The following is an 18,531-nucleotide window of genomic DNA, read 5'->3' on the forward strand; positions in this document are numbered from 1 at the left end:
AACTTGGGATGTGTACAACAAATTCTACCTCTGGACTTGGTTAGTAGTGTGTACTACACATCCAGGACTGAAGGGGAGCCTTCCTAAGGATTCTAGGCATGGAGAAAACTAATTCCACACGTCTGCATTTCCTAACAGGATTTTACCCCATCAAAGTAGACCTTTGAAAATGCAGCTGCAAATTGATCTGTTCCTAATACGAATGAAACTGGCCTAAAAATAGGACTTTGGGTCCCATGGGCCTTGTGTGAGTGGTCAGTTTAACCAAAGTTACTTATTCAGCATCACCCATGAGACTGGTGTGGACTGCCAATACAGGAAGAAGGGAATCGTTCTATTTGTGCATAGGAGGGATACTTAGGCTCTGGTCATCTGTGGGAGATGAATGAAAAGAAGTATAGTTGTGAAGAGCAGTCAGTGGGTTAGGAATCACGCTGCCTGGGTTTGAGTACCATTCCTGGTACTAACTAGCTTTGTGATCTTGTACCAGACTGATCAACCTGGCACTTTGTGCCTCAGTTTCCTCATTAGAATAAGTAGTACTACTGCTTATGTCATTTGTTTACTGTAAGAATTAAATGAATTAATGTACATAATATATAAGAACAATGACTAGCACAAGATAAGTGTTCAATTCATGTTAGTCCACAGAAGGAAAGATTTTAGCCATGTACTGACCATCCCAGTTTGTATCTCCTGCCCTGCCTCTTTTGATTCCTGTTGGAAATGGGAACTGGGGGAGTTGGGAGGGACAAGGAAATCAGGAAGAATTATGTTTGAATACTTTAGTTATTTATTCTGGGCCTCTCTTTTCATTGCTGTTACCTCCCAAGAACAATTGTCTTGACTTCTCTATTCCTATAAAGATAGGAAAATCCTTTTAGAGTTAACTGTATTCTTTAGTCCTATCTCTCAAATGATGTTCCGTAAAGTTTGCCTTCCAACAGCTTTAGCACTTATCTTGCCTCCTCCCAAGCCTCCAACAAGCTTAAACTTCAAATTGCAACCCCAACCCATTAGCAATTTCTGGTCTGCTTAAAAATAAGCTTTGTTTGGACTGTAGCTTTCTGTCTTACGGTTTTCTTGGTGTGAGCCACTCACATAAAACATGGAAATAAATAGAGCTTGGCTGTCTTAGCTAAAATGTGCTTTATATTAAATAGAATGTTTTTGATATTTTCGACGTTCTAAAAATACTTGCATATATTTCTTATTAATGAACCTTGGTGTTCCTAGGAAGGTATTGTCACAAAACTGATTGGATTGGGTGGTAGTTTCTGAGCTGCAAGCTCTTCCATGTCTTATGTTAACAGTAATAGTAATTATTTGGGCCATGACTTCCAAAAGGATTTTTTGGAAAAAAAATTTTTTTCTTCATCTCTGTGTTGAGGAATATTCATTTTATTATTTGGTGGTTTCTTTTTAGTGGAGAAGAAGCCGGTATATAGGTTTACCTTTCTTCTCTGAACACAGCCTTAAATATGTTTCAGTGAATTGTTTTATGTTAAGATGTGTTTTCTTTTTAAATTAGTACCCCCTCCCGCTTTTTTTTTAGGTGCACCAAATAAAAACCATGATTTTTTTTTTTTTTTCTGTATTATAGGTCCTCTTCCTGATGGATGGGAACAAGCCATGACTCAGGATGGAGAAATTTACTATATAAACCATAAGAACAAGACCACCTCTTGGCTAGACCCAAGGCTTGACCCTCGTTTTGGTAAAGGTTCATCTCAAAACCTTTTTAGATGCTTTTGGTTGCTAATTTTTTTTGTAAATATACTTCGGAAAGCACATTTAAATAAAATCGCATTGCTTTATAGTATTAAAAAATGACCCTGCCCACCCAACGTTTACCAGTAGTGTTTTTATCCTTCTCATTGTAAACTTGAGAAATTTAGATCTGAATCAGATTTTTAGGGCTCCTCAGGTTGGGGTGGGGGAATGTCATAATGGCCGACTAACCAGAATCACTTGTTCCTTTCACATTTTGGGAGAAACACAGTGATTGTTTTCAAAATGATTTTTTTTTAGCTGCAATAATAATCAGGCTGTCATGCAACACCTCAGACCAGGAGTACCAGCTTTTGTCAGTGACCTGATGTCTGCTTGTGCTTAGGTTCTGAGAGTGATGAGTACCATCCTATGCCTGGGTGTTGTAGTGTTTCCCATCCTAAGGAGGAATATGTCACCCCAGAAATGGCCCAGTGAAAGCATTGTGCCCCCTCTTCTGTCTCTCTTGAAAAATAAATGTTCTTTTTTTCTTCATTCAGAAAACAAAGAAAGCCATATTCCCCTCCAGATCTCATGAATAAATCACATTTGCACAAAGGAACCCCTCCCCTTCCAAATGTGTACATTTTGATAAGGGTGTAACCAGTTCTTCAGTGCTTTTTAAAAAAGTGTGTGTGTGTGTGTGTGTGTGTGTGTTTTAAACTGTTTTCAGTTTTTCATTTGGGTTTCTGAGATATTTTTCCAAGGCCATGGAATATGCATCTAAAAAAGAGCTGATAATTATGGTTTTGAAGCTTCATCTTGGACTAGATGCAGCTAAATGAAAACAATGTGCAGATCACTGAATAGGTCAGACTGAGGGGACTCGGAACCTTTGAAGCTTTACAGGGTTTGACCTAACAACAACTGCGGGGCCCTCACGGGAAAGAGGAATTAACTCTGTGAATGCCATGAAAACACAACCCTGCGGGGGGAAAAAAGAAAAAAACTCTATCTGGAGCTGGTTGGATAAAATAACTTCTCCATCGGGAATATTATGAGCAGTTATTTTGTGTCTTATATATACCTTTAAAAAAATAAATTCAAGTTTGCCCCAAACTGACTGAACCCCCTGTTCAAGTTAAGTCAATGGCAGGATCAGGGCAGTGATGTCATTTTGACAGATAACCGGTTTGGCTTAAATACTGTCCTTTTAAGCTTCAAGACCTGTTTGGGTGTTAAAAAAGTAATGAGGTATGTTAATAATTTGCAACTTCAGATTCTGTTTACTATTTGAATTAGCCCTTGTGATTGGAACAGGAAACCAAGTAAGATAGAGAATTTAATAAATACGGCCAATTGTATGGACTGGAACAATAACAGCCATGTTTCCTTAAATTATCTCTAATGAAATGAATTCAGTTTCTCCACATTTTGGAAATTCTGAAGAATGGTGTTGCGGAATTTTTTTCCCTGACATAAGGTTATGAAAGATGATGACGAACGCTTTACCAACTGCAGAGATCAGGAAGAACAAAGCTTTTTAAAGAAAAAAATTTTTTCCTTTAAAACAGTGAAATAAAACAACTTTTCTGTAAGCTTAAGTAGACTATTGATTACACACACAGCTTGGTCTTTTGTTTTAAGAGGAGAAGGTAGTTTAAAAACACTACCAGCCTCCAGCACGCTATGTACACACAGGCATACAGTTAGATGTGCCCAGAAAAAGTTTCATAAAATTCTCTTATTGCATTTAGTTTCCCTTTTTGGGCCCACCGTGTGTGTATTCCAGACAGGCTTGACAATATGCCAGAGCTTTTTATTTTGTGGCCCGACTTTTAATCTGTTCCAGACCTTTTCACTCAGAGAGCTCAAGTGTAACTGAAGGGGGGCAGGAAAGAAAAAAAACGTGTGGGTTTCTCTGATCTAGAGTGACAGCAAATAGAGACAAGCTGTTAGCTGCTGGATTTGAAGTTTTCCTTGAAATCAGAAGTTCTGCATAGTGGATTATGTTTTATCTCTGCCAAAGAAATATAAACTATCCCCTTGTTTCTGACCCTTTGGGCCATACAAACACAAACAAATGGTGTAGGATATTGCTTTCATGGTTGTGGAGTTTGCTTTTCGATATTCTTCAAATCTATATTAAAATATTTATCAATTTTTGGCTTAAGTCAAGTAGATGTGTGTCTTTCAGTGTCTTAGAATGGGAGCTAAGCCCCTAGAGAAGCTTAATTTTAGCTCCTTCAAACAACCCCTTTTATATGTTTATTTATCAGATGCTTTCAGATTAATTATAGTTAGAATACAGCCATTTGCTTTAAGATTAAACATATTTAGTAATTACACTTCATTTGCTGCATAATAACGTTTCAGTCAGCGGCAGACCACATATACAGTCGTGGTCCTATATGATTCTAATACTGTGTTTTTACTGTAATTTTTCTATGTTTAGATACACAAATACCACCCGTTGTGCTACAGTTGCCTACAGTGTTCAGCACACTAACAGGCTGTACAGTTCTGTAGCTTGGGGCGATAGGCTATACCTTACAGCCTAGGCATGTAGTAGGCTATACCATCTAGTTTTGTGTAAGTACTCTCTTAAGATGTTTGCACAGTAACAGAATTGCCAGTGATCCATTTCACAAAGCATATCCTGGTTATTAAGTGACACATGACTATATTTATAGTATCAATCCTTCACGTCTCACATGAAATTAATGTTATTTATGTAATTTTAGGGAATAAAAGAGTAATTTGTTGTGGATTGGGTTTTTTAATGATTTTTTTCTTTAACATTTAAAAGCTATTTCTTTAATATTTTAATTTTAGAGAATTCATTAGTAATTTATAACAAATCATGAAGTGACATCAAATGACAATAAGGATGCACTGATGTTTATTGAGTTTTAAGAAAAATAGGGCTTTTTTTGTTTGTTTTTTTAAGGAGTCATATTAGGAGTGTTTTTACTCTTTGTTCAAGAAAATGGTTCCTTGAGTATTATGCAAGCCATTAAATTATTTCATATAAACACATAGGAGATGATTTTTTTTCCCTGGAGATTTTGTACTGGCAAACATGAGTCTCAGGTTTAAACATCACCTTGTATGTTGTAGATCTATTATTTTATATAATATAGTCATGGACATTTTCCAGTAAAAGGCCTAATGAAAACACAGTGAAATTATAATTGCTGTTCAGAATGAAAAAAGATCTTTAAAACACTAATAGTTGATAAACTGATCTTTTATGTAATGTTATTTTCGCTATTGTTTGTATTATAAAAAGATGTATTCAAATATTGTTACCAATCTGTGTTTTAGGAAATAAGTGCTGATGGCACCACTGGGATAAAAATATTTGGTGTAAACAAAATACTGGAGCAAGAGATTTGGGGAAAAAATTATACTTCTGAATTTTAAAGCAAGTAATGAACAGTCCAGAGTGACAAAAACAGAATATTTAATTCCTAACTACAGTTCTGTGCACAGAAATTCTATGTGTAGAAATGTCAGAGGTATTAAACCTCATATGTTGATTTTGGTTCCTTTGTTTCAGTTTCCCAAAACTTGCTTTCTGTGCATTTACATACACGTGTGTATGTGTTACTATAATGTCTTGAAATAAGAAATAAAAGGATAAGTGAAATACAAATACCTATATGCAACTTATTAAAATAAGACTAAAGCCGAGGGTTGTTGAGACTTTTTTTTCATCAGAGTTAAATATTTGGCATTAATAATTAAATATCTATAAAAATTTTGAGACATTCTTTAACATTTTTTCTTTTTTAAGCCAAATATTTCTGTTGTTAAAAATAATATTTTCCTTTTGATGAAAATGCACCTAACAACCAACTAAATAACTAAGAATCCATCCTGTTAGTGTTGGGGGAAAACCACTGAAGTCTCTAGAAACCAAATTGGTAACTTTATTAATGGAGTCTTGAGCAAAGAGAATGTCAGCATCTAATTATTTAAATTTTATCAAAGCAAGTCTCTTGATAGCTGTATGCTAAAAGTGAGGGTTTTTTTGTTCTGTTTTGTTTTGTTTTGAGGTTTGAGGCTCTTTTTCCCCTTATCAACTCAAGTCTTTCCTGGTTATCCTGGGCTGTCAGTATTTGGTTATGGACTACATTAATTACTTAGCGTACAGAGGAAAAGATGTGTGTTTTAGATAAAAAGAGCTATTGCGAGCTAAAAATTATTAAGATGGCCAGGTGTGGTGGCTCATGCCTGTAATCCCAGCACTTTGGGAGGTCAAGGTGGATGGATCACTTGAGGCCAGGAGTTCCTGACCAGCCTGGCCAACATAGTGAAACCCCATCTCTACTAAAAATAGAAAAAAATAGCTGGGAGTGGTGGTGCACGCTTGTAGTCACTCAGGAGGCTGAGGCATGAGAATCACTTGAATCCAGGAGGCAGAGGTTGCAGTGAGTGAATATCATGCCACTCTACTCCAGCCTGGGCAACAGAGACTCTGTCTCAAAAAATTAAGAATAAAAATAAAAATTAGTAACAGGCTGGATGCAGTGGCTCACGCCTGTAATCCCAGCACTTTGGGAGGCCCTGGTGGGCAGATCACTTTAGGTAAGGAGTTCAAGACCAGCCTGGCCAACATGGTCAAACCCCGTCTACTAAAAATGCAAAAATTAGCCAGGTGTGATGGCACACGCCTATAATCCCAGCTGCTTGGGAGGCTGAGGCACTGAGAATCACTTGAACCCGGTAGGCAGAGGTTGCAGTGAGCTAAGATGGTGCACTGCATTCTAGCGTGGGAGACAGAGCGAAACTCCATCTCAAAAGCCGAGGCTGATGGATCATGAGGTTAGAGATCAAGACCATCCTGGCCAACATGGTGACACCCCGTCTCTGCTAAAAATACAAAAATTAGCTGGGCTGGTGGCACGCACCTATAGTCCCAACTACTCAGGAGGCTGAGGCAGGAGAATCGCTTGAACCTGGGAGGCAGAGGTTGCAGTGAGCCCAAGATCGCACCATTGCACTCCAGCCTGGGCAACAGAGCAAGACTCCATCTCAAAAAAAAAAAAAATTATTAACTGATAAAACTCACAAAATTTGGCCCTCATAATGAGTCCTCTAATCATCATTTTTTCAGTGGGGAGAATGCTACTCTTCTGATCACTGCAGAACATTCAACATCCCTGGCCCGCTAAGTGCCATAGCACCACACAGCCGTTATGATTCCTCGGACCACCAACACTTTTTTTTTTTTTTTTTAATGCTTTTTTTTTTTAAATGCTGGGAGAGTTAGGGAATATGGTCTAAAATCTGAGCCCCTCTGAGATCAGGGAAATTATACCCAAGGTTATATAGTTAAATGGCAAAACTGAAATTTGAATTTGATCTTTTGATACCTAGAATTTAAAAGAAATTTAGATTCAATGCAGTTAATCTTTCAGAAATACCTACTAATGCTGATACATGAAAATTTGAGAGGGAGAAAAATAGTGGTTAATGCACTTGCATCTTGTATTGTGACTCATCTTGAATAAATTACCCAAAGATAATGAGTTTTTCTTTTTTTCTTTTCTTTCTTTATTGTTTCTTTCTTTTTTGGAGAGAGGGTCTCACTCTCATCGCCCAGGCTAGAGTGCAGCATGGCTCAATCTCAGTTCACTGCAGCCTTAATTCCTGGGCTCATACAAGCCTCCCGCCTGTAGCTGGGACTACAGGCATGTGCCACCATACCCTGCTAATTTTTTTGTGTTTTTAGTAGACATGGGGTTTTGCCATGTTGCCCAGGCTGGTCTCAAACCCCTGGGGCTCAAGCAGTCTACCTGCCTCTACCTCCCAAAGTGCTGAGTTTACAGGTGTGAGCCATAGGGCCTGGCCAAGTTTCTAATTACATAAGAGAATTTAAGATCTCTGATTGGAACAGACTTTAAAGGCATCTAGTTGAATTATTTACCCAATTCTTGCCTCACCAATCTCAGCTTTGACCTTGCCCTTTACTAGTTTACTTCATTATAGTGTAGCCCATTCTACTTAAGGAAAATTCTAATGACCACAAAGTTTATATTTCTTGATTACCCAAAAATTTACTTCCTTTCACATGTGTGAATACAGCTCTAATCCCAGCAGTGTTCTCTTCTAACTGTGGTTTCTCTGGTTTTTCATGTGTTCAGAGTTCTCTGTTCTTTATCAATTTACTCACTTCTCTGGATGTCCATTTTGCTAGTGCTTCTTTAAGTGTTATATTCTATAGTGTTTCATATGTACATTATCCTGTGAGAAAAATAGTTATGTCATTGCTCTGACCTGTCATTTTCAATCTCCTCCAAAAATCTTTCTTCAATCTGCAGTAGAGGCTAGCATCTCTTTTCCACATGATAGTTACAACAATGTACTTGATTCAACTGAATTAAATTGGGATGTAGAAAAAGTTACCTTCTCAGTTGGAAATCAAGAGACCCAAATTCTGCTATCACAATATAACCAACTGGATCAGAAAGATACCTAACTTCTCTTGACTCATCTGTAAAATGTGACTGGATTAGACTGGATGCTCTTAAGAATATTTCCACTCTTTAACTGAATAGAATATGCTCAGTAACTGCTTTGGACTCTTGCTTAAGGTTACTTCTCAATAGCCTTTTTGATTTGAGTGCATTGAGGTTTCAGAGATACTTTTGAACTATTTATTGCACCATTTAAGTTTAACTTTGGTCCTCTGGTCACAGTGTGGAATTACTTTTGAAGAGGAGACAGGGAAATCTTCCAGCCTTTAATCTAAAGATAAGCCTTATCACATGGTGAGTATGTCCAGGCAAACAAATCTGATGGGGGGTGTGGGAAGTGCTGGGCTGAATAGTTAAGCTTTGTCCACACTCTCAAACTCTTGGAAGCATATGGGAGTTTAAACATGTTCATGTTAGCAAAGTTCAGCTTTATTGCCTTAAAGATGATGCCTTGTTGGTACACTTTGTTTCTAAAATTTAAAACTCCCATAAAGTTGCCATGACAGAAAGTCTAATGTAAGCAGATTTGAAGCCTAGTTCCGGGCCATGTGCTTAGCAAAACCTGATTTAAGACATACTAATAGAGATTGTTAGTAATTATTGCTCTCACTACATTTTCTTTTTCCTTCAAAAGCAAACATTTGCTTAAATGAATATTTTAATACATAAGATTATAGAATAGATTTCAAAATTAGTTCCACACTTGAGCTCTGCAGTTTTTAAAATTTTATGTTAAATTCAGTAGGATATATTCTAAAAAGTAAACAACTTTAGGTGTATTCCTCTGTCCAGTATGTCTCAACTATGTTTTGTGAAATTTCGCTGTTCCTTTTTAAAATGTTTTATTTTTTATCTAAAAATAAATACTTTGGTTAGCTAGGGAAAATATCCAGTAAGGTAGTTCCAAAATAGTTTATCAGTTATGGTAAGCAGTCTCTCCTGTACTAACCAAGGCTGAGTAGACATATGTTACGGAGGATAAACTAATAGGTAATTTCTACTTGATCAGTATTTCATTGATGCAATTAGTTAATTATACAGTGAAGAAACATTTTTATCTTTCTTTACATAATGAGTACATTGTTCATACAGGATTTTTTAAACATGAAAGTTTAAGACCAGCAATGTCAATTAGATGATAGTTTAAACTAATGCCTTATTCATGTTACTAAAGCCCCTATCAAACACACTCAAAAAGACCTTACATAGTTTTTTGGGTTTTTTTTTTTTTTTTTTTTTTTTTTTTTTTGAGACGGAATCTCGCTCTGTCGCCCAGGCTGGAGTGCAGTGGCGCAATCTTGGCTCACTGCAACCTCCGCCTCCCGAGTAGCTGGGACTACAGGTGCCTGCCACCATGCCCGGCTAATTTTTTGTATTTTAGTAGAGACAGGGTTTCACCGTGTTAGCCAGGATGGTCTCGATCTCCTGAACTCGTGATCCGCCCACCTTGGCCTCCCGAAGTGCTGGGATTACAGGTGTGAGCCACCGTGCCAAGCCTTTTACATAGTTTTTTAAAAGGAAACTTTTTCAAGTTATATTTGTATTAACTCTGTATTAACAGCAAACATCTTATATGCTGGAAAAGAGGAACCATTTGGTGTTGCTTGCTACTTTTTGTACCAACCCAAAGATTCAGATGTAAGAAAAAGAAAGAGATTATAGAATTATTGGAAAGGTCAAATTTCTGTTGAAAGTAATTGGTGTGATTTAGAAGGAGAGTGGTTCAGATTCTGTTTTGTTTTGTTTTATACTCATTTTGTTCTGCTACCCTAGTTGCTAAGGTCATTTTAGAACTCATTCTGGACTTGCTTCAACTTGGAGATTCTCCTGTGCATTACTAATAGCATCCTCCTAACTAGGGAGAGAAACTATTTTAGGATTTATTTATTTATGCAACAAAAGTTTGGGTGCCAGTTACATGCCAGGCACTATGCTAGCCATGGGTTGGGAGGAACAAGCTACTAAACAAGTAAATAAGTCATTACAAATGTATTAAGTATGGTAAAAGGTACTAAACAATGTGGGGTGAAAGGAACTAGGGTGGTGGGAACCTGCTTGCACCTGGGTGGTCAAGGGAGGTTTTTCAAAAAGGCACATAGGAAGCCACCAGTCAAATTTCAGACCAGTTTTTGTGCTTTTCAGTAAAAACTCTGAGGTATGCATCACTTCTAAATTATAAATTATCCTCTGTGAAAGAGCTTTACTAGTAATAAATGAAATTAGAAATAAAGTGTTATAATTGACCTGTTTATTCATTAATCTAACATGAATTAATAGTGACAAGTATATTTTAAAAGATAATGCCCCTTTATTTTTTTAATTTTTAGTTTTTTAGAGACGGTGTATCTCTGTTGCTCAGTCTGGTCTTGAACTCCTGTCCTGAAGCAGTCCTCCTGCCTCAGCCTCCCAAGTAGCTGGTATTACAGGTGCAAATCACCATGTCTGGCTGCTTCTCTACAGTCTCATTATCTGAACTTTCTTTCCTAACTAGACCTTAAAGTTTATTTTCGTAGTGGGGAAAAACATCTAGTTGTGCTCTGGGGACAAAGAGAGCTGAAAGCTAATTAGAACACGTTCTCCCTTTTCTGTCTCACCTCATTTAGCAACCCTTGTGTCCTGCCCTAAACTGCTTGATGAGGTGATGAGGAGAAAATGTTCTGCTGGATTTCTTTTTGTTTTCTTTTAGCTCCATTCATGATTGTATTGTTTGAAAAATAACATTATAATGAATTTTTATGGTTGGAGGAGGGGGAAGTTGAATTGACTAAAGTATTGATATTTGTTACCAGTATTTTTGAACAGCTAAAGATGTGAAAACTTTAATCCAGTTTGGGGAGGCTGGGAGTTGGTGCTGGGGAAAAGGTTTGGCTGTGTCCCCACCCAAATCTCATCTTGAATTGTAGCTCCCATTATCCCCACATGTTGTGGGAGGGACCAGGTGGGAATAATTGAATCATGGGGGCAATTTCTCCCATCCTGTTCTCAGATAGTGAGTGCTCCCAAGATCTTATGGTTTTATAAGGGGCTTCCCCCTTCCTGAGCACTGATTCTTCTCTCTCCTGCTGCCATGTGAAGGAGTACATGTTTGCTTCCCCTTTTGCAATGATTGTAAGTTTCTGAGACCTCCCCAGCCATGCTGAACTGTGAATCTATTAAACCTCTTTTCTTTATAAATTACCCAGTCTTGGGTATGTCTTTATTAACAGCGCAAGAACAAACTAATACAGTAAATTGGTACCAGAAGTGGGGAAAGAAGTGCAGAGTGTGGGATGGAGAGGTTACTTAGCCTGTGACAAAACCTAGAGTAGGATGTTAGAGCAGGTGAACTGTCCCCACATATTGATCATTAGGGAAATGCAAACCAAAACCACAATGAGATAACACTTAACTCCCATTAGGATGGCTAAAGTTTTTTTTGAAAAGATAACAAATGTTGTCCAGAATGTGGAGAAATTGGAATCCTCATACATTGCTGTTGGCATTGAAAAATGATGTAACCACTTTGGAAAATAGAATGACAGTTCCTCAAAACATTAACCATAACATTCCCATATGACCGAGCAATTCCATTCCTCGGTATAGAGGCTAAAGAATTGGGAACGTATGTCTCCACGTTGTGGGAACGTATGTCTACACAAAAACCTGTACCCAGGTTTACAGCAGTATTATTTTATAATAAATAGCCAAAAAGTGAAAATAACCCAAATGTCCATTAGTTGATGAATGGACTAACAAAATGTGGTATATTCATATAATGGAATATTATTTGGCAATTAAAGGGAATGCAGTGCTTGATACATATTAAAACATGGATAAATCTGGAAAACATTATAAATGAGAATAGCCAGGCACAAAAGGCCATATATTGCTTAATTCCATTTTTAGAAATGTCCAGAATGGGAAAATTCATAGAGACAGAAGTAGATTAGTGGTTGCCAGGGACTGGGACGAAGGGCAGTAGGTAGTGAACTGCTAATGGATACAGGGCTTTTTTGTTTGTTTTTGTTTTTGTGACTTTTTTTTTTTTTTTTTTTTGAAGTGATGAAAATGTTCTGAAATTAGATCGTGGCAATGGGTGTACAATTCTGTGAATATGTAAGAACTACCAGACAGTACATGTAACAAGGGTGAATTATCCCAGTAAAGAGAAAAAATTATTTCTAGGCATGATGTCATTTAGGTATATAGTGTATTGAGAAATACCTTTTGTATATTGATCATAAAAAGATGTATTCAGTCATTAGGTTAGGACTCTCGTCTTTTCCTTTTTTTTTTTGTAAAAGATAGCTTTTCAGTGTGAATTAAATAAGCAATTTTTACTGAAAAACTACATTTTATGTTTAAGTAGATAAATTATTATGCCACTTTATAGCGACTCTCTGTTGATGATTCAGTCCCCTTAGGTCATGCAGTAAACACTTAGAGCCAGGAGTGAGTGTTTTGTGTTTTGTTTTTACTGCTTTAAGACCCACAGATGACCTATTAGTTTGTGTTTTTAGAAGAACATTAATTTCTTTTAACAAGTCTACTGTTTTGTAGTTTTGAGTACACTCGTAGGTATGAGGAAAACCCAAATATTTCTTCTAAATGTTTTGAACAAGTTAATATAGCTATGCTAATACGGAAATATTCAGTGTCTGAGATTTGAAAAAATACTAGACAAAAGCTTTTGTTGTGGGAGATTTGATGTAATGTTTTAATAGCTTAAGAATTGTTTATTATTGTAAATGTATACCCAGTAAGATTACTAGAATTAAATTTATTATTCCAAAGTTTATGACTAACAGATCTGTAATACATTGTTATAATCCAAGTTTTGAGGTTACAAATCATGTAAATTTTTAGACAATCTAAAAATTGTCTGAAGTTTGGAAATTCACATGTTTAGAATGAAACTTGGGGAAAAAAAACCTATGGTGATGACCCCTTTCTTTTATTTTTGAGAAAGTAGTCCCTTATTTTTCAGTAATTGCTCAGTCATTGGTTTTCTACCATAAAGCTGTCAGGGCTGATTTGTTAAGCAAAACTTGAAACAGTTACTATTACGTAGTGCAAGAAGCACAGACTCTAAATTTTAAAATATAGCATAATTTTTAAAATTCTGACATTTTGTGGGGTTTTTGTTTTGTTTTTACCTTTTGGAAATTTTATTAAAACTGGAAACATTGGGATTTCAATAGTTGATAGCCAGAGGAAGAAGTTGGTAATGCTATTCTTTTCTTTTCTTGCTGCCCTGCCCCCTTTCCCCAGGAAACAAAGCCGGTTTTGTTTCTTGCCTGCTTGTGAGGTCTCTGCTGCACCCCATGTGGGTGCACCGCTCTGTGCTTTGTTGAAAGGCTTAAGATACTCAGAAGGTAAAGAACAGGATGCTTCTGGAGAGGAATAAATCCCAGCTTCAGTAGATAAACAAGGTTGTTTGAATTGGTCATTTAAGTGAGTTCTTTCTATGGAAACCTTGTAGTGCTGCTTGTATCCATAGGTAACAACATTTAGGTAAAGCCAAAAGTACTCACAATAGTCATCAGAGTATTTCTCTTACATAATTTTGTGCAAGTTTCTGTTTAATTCTGTGGACTGGTTCTTCCTTCATCTTTTGATATCCTAACTAATTTTTCCTGTTCCGTGGTTTTGAATAGTCAGATAAGCTTAGATTTGAAAAAGACCTTACCAACCAATTCAGTTTGTTGTCAGCATTGGCTATTGTCATTAATGATTACTGCTTATGGTATCTAATTCTGGGAAACTGGTGAGAAGCAAAGGATATTTACCACTTTATTTTTGTGTAATTTTATTGCTATTCAGTGTTTTTCACCAAGAATGTATGTTATTTCATAAATAACTTAATGTTATGTTACATAATGAAAATATAGTGGGGAAAGCTCAAAAGCTTATCCAAATGTTTCTTAATAGATGAAGTATTTAACAGTGTATATAGCTCTAGAATCTGTTTTGAAATCAATCATGTTTTATAATTCCAACACTCCTCAGCTTACTGATGGGCTATTTTCTAGCAGGTTTTTGGTGTTTTGCTTTTTTATTGCTTGGAACCAAAAACATTTTTCCCCAATAGTTGTTTGCCTTGAGCCTCAATTTACGACATGTTCAATGTATGTGATGAATCTCAGATCGGTTCCCCAATTCATATTTAACTCATGCTATCAAACCTGGCACAGCACACTGTATAAAATGTTTCTGTGTGGAAATATGTTGAGTGTTGTGTTGAAACACCAAGAAGATGTTTCACCGAAAGAGAAGGATCCTCTTATGTCGTTGGCTCAATCTCCACTACCTTTTTTCTATTTAGACCTTGTAGGAAAGAGAAACATGCATATTTTTGTGAATCATAGGAATATTTGGAAACAGTAAATGGTATGATAAAATAGGAGGAGGGAGAGAGAGAATGTATGTGTATGTCTGTGTGTTTGTGGAGGAGAAGGAGAGAGGTATAGGAATCATCAAAATATGGAATTCGTCTGTAGGAGTCAGAGTCTTTAGGTTTAGAAAGAAGTTCTGCAGAAGAGAGAGGACTAAGGTTTATGGAGCACCCACTATTCCAGGTGTGTGAGAGAATAATCAGTCCTCATAATAACTCAAATGGAGATGTCAGTATTGATGGTACGGATGAGAAAACCAAGGATTAAGTGAATTACCGAATTAGTATGCCCAACTCTAATCCAAGTTCATTTGACTCTAAAGGCTATGTTTTTTATGATACCTGTCAATTATATAACTATGTTTGTTGGTAACAGATAAGAGCAATTTTATTACATGAGGTTGTTGGTGCCTGGCAAATCTTAGGTCCCAAAAATTGTTGGCTTTTTTCGTATCCATTGCCCTATAAAATAATAAACTATAACCTATAAGGATGAAATTTTTAGCTATTTACTTTTTATAAAGCCATTTCGTAAGTCTTCGTGAGTTAATAAATATGTTTTTTTTCCATATGAGATTAATAAGGCTTTGAACAAGCTGGAGCAGTATGTCATGTTTTGACATCCCTTCTCTCTTCTTCCAGACAAAATATTAAAACAAGATAACCAAAAAGACACAACTAGGGTAGGAATTTTTTAAAAATCTCTATAGGTCAGAAAATAAAACCACATGAAGCATTGAGGGTAGTGCTATAGGCCTGCCAGTTTTAGGGGCCATTTGGCTCCTGAGAAGAACTGTTAATAAAAGTATTAATAAGGAAGAGGACACACAAAACACGCTCAATGGGAAAAGCCAGGCGTGCAGCTGACCTGGCCCTGGCCTAGGACAATGTTTACAAGGATTGACCACATGTCAAGTCACAGAGTCACAAATTGTCTAGAATCAATATTATGTAGACTATGTTTTTTAAACCTCAATGCAATTAAATTTAAACTTATAATAAAAAAGTTAGTTTCAAAAAACATGTCTTGCCCTACCAGCTATTAAAACATACTACTAAAGTTGTACTTTTGTACATATTGTACATACTAAGTAATGTTTATATACACATATATACATGTATATAACTTACATGTTTATATAGTATAAACATAAAGGCAGTACTGCCGTACTAGTATAAGAATAGTTAGATTAATTAACAAAATAAAAAATCTGGAAATAACAAAATGTCAGAATTTATTCTATGATAAAGATGAGGGGAAAGATACACTGTTAGCATATGGAAGAAGATAAAATTAGATCCATTCATCCCATACACCAGAATAAATTGCAGTGGATCAGATTGAGTTGCCAAGTAAATGAGAACTATAGTTTTTTAATTAAAATGGGTGAATTTCTCTGTAGTTTGAAAGTGAGGAAATGTAATTCAGATTTTTAAAAAGATTGACAAATTTGACTAAAGAATAAGCTTTTTTTTTTTTTTAGACAAGAGTCTTGCACTTTTTGCCCAGGCTGGAGTGCAATGGTGCAATCTCAGCGTGCTGCAACCTCTGCCTCCCGTGTTCAAGTGATTATCGTGCCTCAGCCTCTGGAGTAGCTGGCATTACAGGTGCCTGCCACCACGCCCAGCTAATTTTTATATTTTCAGTAGAGATGGGGTTTCACCATTTTGGTCAGGCTGGTCTCAAACTTCTGACCTCTAGTGATCCGTCTGCCTTGGCCTCCCAAAGTGCTGGGATTACAGGCATGAGCCACCACGCCTGGCTAAGAATAAGTTCTTACGAAAAACAAGCAAAAAGATGACAATCTGAGGAAAATTATTGGTAACTTATATCACAGACACAGATTTCTTATCCTTAGTGTATAGATTGTATAATAAAACATAGCAAAAATAAAATCATACTGAGATACTACTCATCTTTCAGATGGGCAGAAACCCAAAATTGGCAAGTCCTTGGGGGCAAAAAAGCACTCTTACATTACTAGTGAGGATACATCAAAGTACAACTCCTGGGGTGGGGTGGTGGTGTAAATTTGGCGATATCTAGCAAAATTATTTATGCTTTTAACATTCAACTAAGTAATCTCCCATATAGACATCTACCCAAAGATACAGTAGCAGAAATACAAAATTATGTATGAGCATATTCTGTACAGTACTCTTTACTAATAATGAAAACCTAATAGGAAATTGGTTGAATAGAATATTAACCAGCTGTGTCAATAGGAAAATGAGGGAAAATCTCTATATACTGCTTTAGAGTTATCTCAGGTTATATTGTTACAAAGGCAAAAGCAAAGTGGAAGGAAGTATGCATAGTATGCTACCATATATCAAAGAAGAAGGGATGTGTATGTGTTTGCTTACATTTTTAAGAGTAGAGTAAAGGAAATACTGATACAGTTTACCTGTTACCTATTGGAGGTAGGAGGAAGCGGGTGGGAAATAAAGCAAATCTCTGAAATTCAAAGGCAGAATGTCATAAGTACACCTGTATTTCAGGTGGTTGGCTAATTATAGAAGAATAATTTCAGGTGACTTTAAAGCACAGTGATTTTACTTTATGTACTTAATGGACTATCTTAAGGAGATAAAATTGCAAAGAAATCTGAAACTTGAATCATTTTAGTGATCATAATGTTATTTTTAGATGATTGCATACGTATAGAGGACAATACATATTAATGTTGTTAGAACCCAGTTTTTCAGCATGAGAAAAAACAGTTGTTACAAAATCAAAGTAAAAACCATGCATCCTAAATCTGAATTGGAAATATGCATTTTCTGAAGGAGAGTACCACCTAGAAACAGTTACAAAAAAGCAACAAAATAATAATAGGTACCCCCTAGTATGCAGAGTAATGTCTCTAAATACCATTTCCCACTCAAAGAAATCAGGGCTTCTTCAAAAAAGGCTGAGTAAAATTTGGGGCAGGGAATATACTAGATGACTTTGGAACATCTTTTTGTGCCTAAAAGCAAACAAGGAAGTAGAACAAGCCCATTGCAGCCATAGCAAAAAGATCCAGCTTGACCTGGTCAAATATGGCACACTTTGAACATTGATCAGAATAACTGTGCTGGATTAAAACACATCATAAACATATTTTCAAATCTGTGATTTCATAATGATTTTTTTCCCCTTCGCTCCAGGTAGCAGAGTATCAGAATCATTATTATTATTATTTTTTGAGATGGAGTCTCGTTCTTTTGCCCAGGCTGGAGTGCAGTGGCGCGGTCTTGGCTCAGTGCAACCTCTGTCTGCCTCCTGGGTTCAAGCCATTCTCCTGCCTCAGCCTCCTGAGTAGCTGGTACTACAGTCACCCGCCACCACACCTGGCTAATTTTTTTTTTTTTTTTTTTTTTTTTTTTGTATTTTTAGTAGAGATGGAGTTTCACCATGTTAGCCAGGATGGTCGTGATCTCCTGACCTCGTGATCCGCCTGTCTCGGCCTCCCAAAGTGCTGGGATTACAGGCGTGAGCCACTGCACCTGGCCGATTTTTTTTTTTTTTAAACCCTCATTGGCTACCTTTTGGAGGACTCTGGGACCAACTCATCATCCTGAAAGTGTACACAAAAAGGGAATGAATCAAACATTTATTCTGTATCTTACCTGTACAAATTATGTTTCAGAGTAACCAAATACTTAATATGGGAAAATTCTTATTTATAGAACTTCAAATAATACATGGGAAGGAATGATACCATCATTTTGTAACCTCTAATGAAATAATGGTTTTAGGTTTAAAAAAATCAGTGGTTGCTAAAAACCATTGGGTGAAAATAACCTAAAATGGATATGATAAGTTTACCACATCTGCACCACTGATTCATCCTTATCATGAAGACAGTCATCTTGTGCCTTCTCTCCTCATGTAGTGCCACCAATGAAGTATTCTTGCCAAAAATTGTGATCAGGCCTCTATATTCGAACTTGTTTACAGCAAACCAAGAAATGGAA

At 36.5% G+C, this 18,531-nt stretch overlaps 1 protein-coding gene across 13 annotated transcripts in view; it reads left to right on the forward strand.

The window, feature by feature from the left end:
* Positions 1-18,531, forward strand: part of YAP1 (Yes1 associated transcriptional regulator) — a 125,571-nt gene that overhangs the window by 76,553 nt on the left and 30,487 nt on the right. For 5 of the 13 annotated variants that reach the window (XM_016921860.3, XM_016921863.3, XM_001151467.7 and 2 more), the window contains exon 4: positions 1,604-1,717. The exons of 4 other annotated variants lie outside the window; for them this stretch is intronic. In XM_016921860.3, coding sequence (XP_016777349.1) covers positions 1,604-1,717 — 114 coding nt within the window. Of the gene's footprint in view, positions 1-1,603; positions 1,724-18,531 lie in introns of all 13 variants that reach the window. 4 more of the 13 variants (XM_016921859.3, XM_016921862.3, XM_016921861.3 and 1 more) reach the window with 1 other exon arrangement.

Source organism: Pan troglodytes, chromosome 9 (assembly GCF_028858775.2).
Source record: "Pan troglodytes isolate AG18354 chromosome 9, NHGRI_mPanTro3-v2.0_pri, whole genome shotgun sequence".
Classification (NCBI taxonomy): domain Eukaryota; kingdom Metazoa; phylum Chordata; class Mammalia; order Primates; family Hominidae; genus Pan; species Pan troglodytes.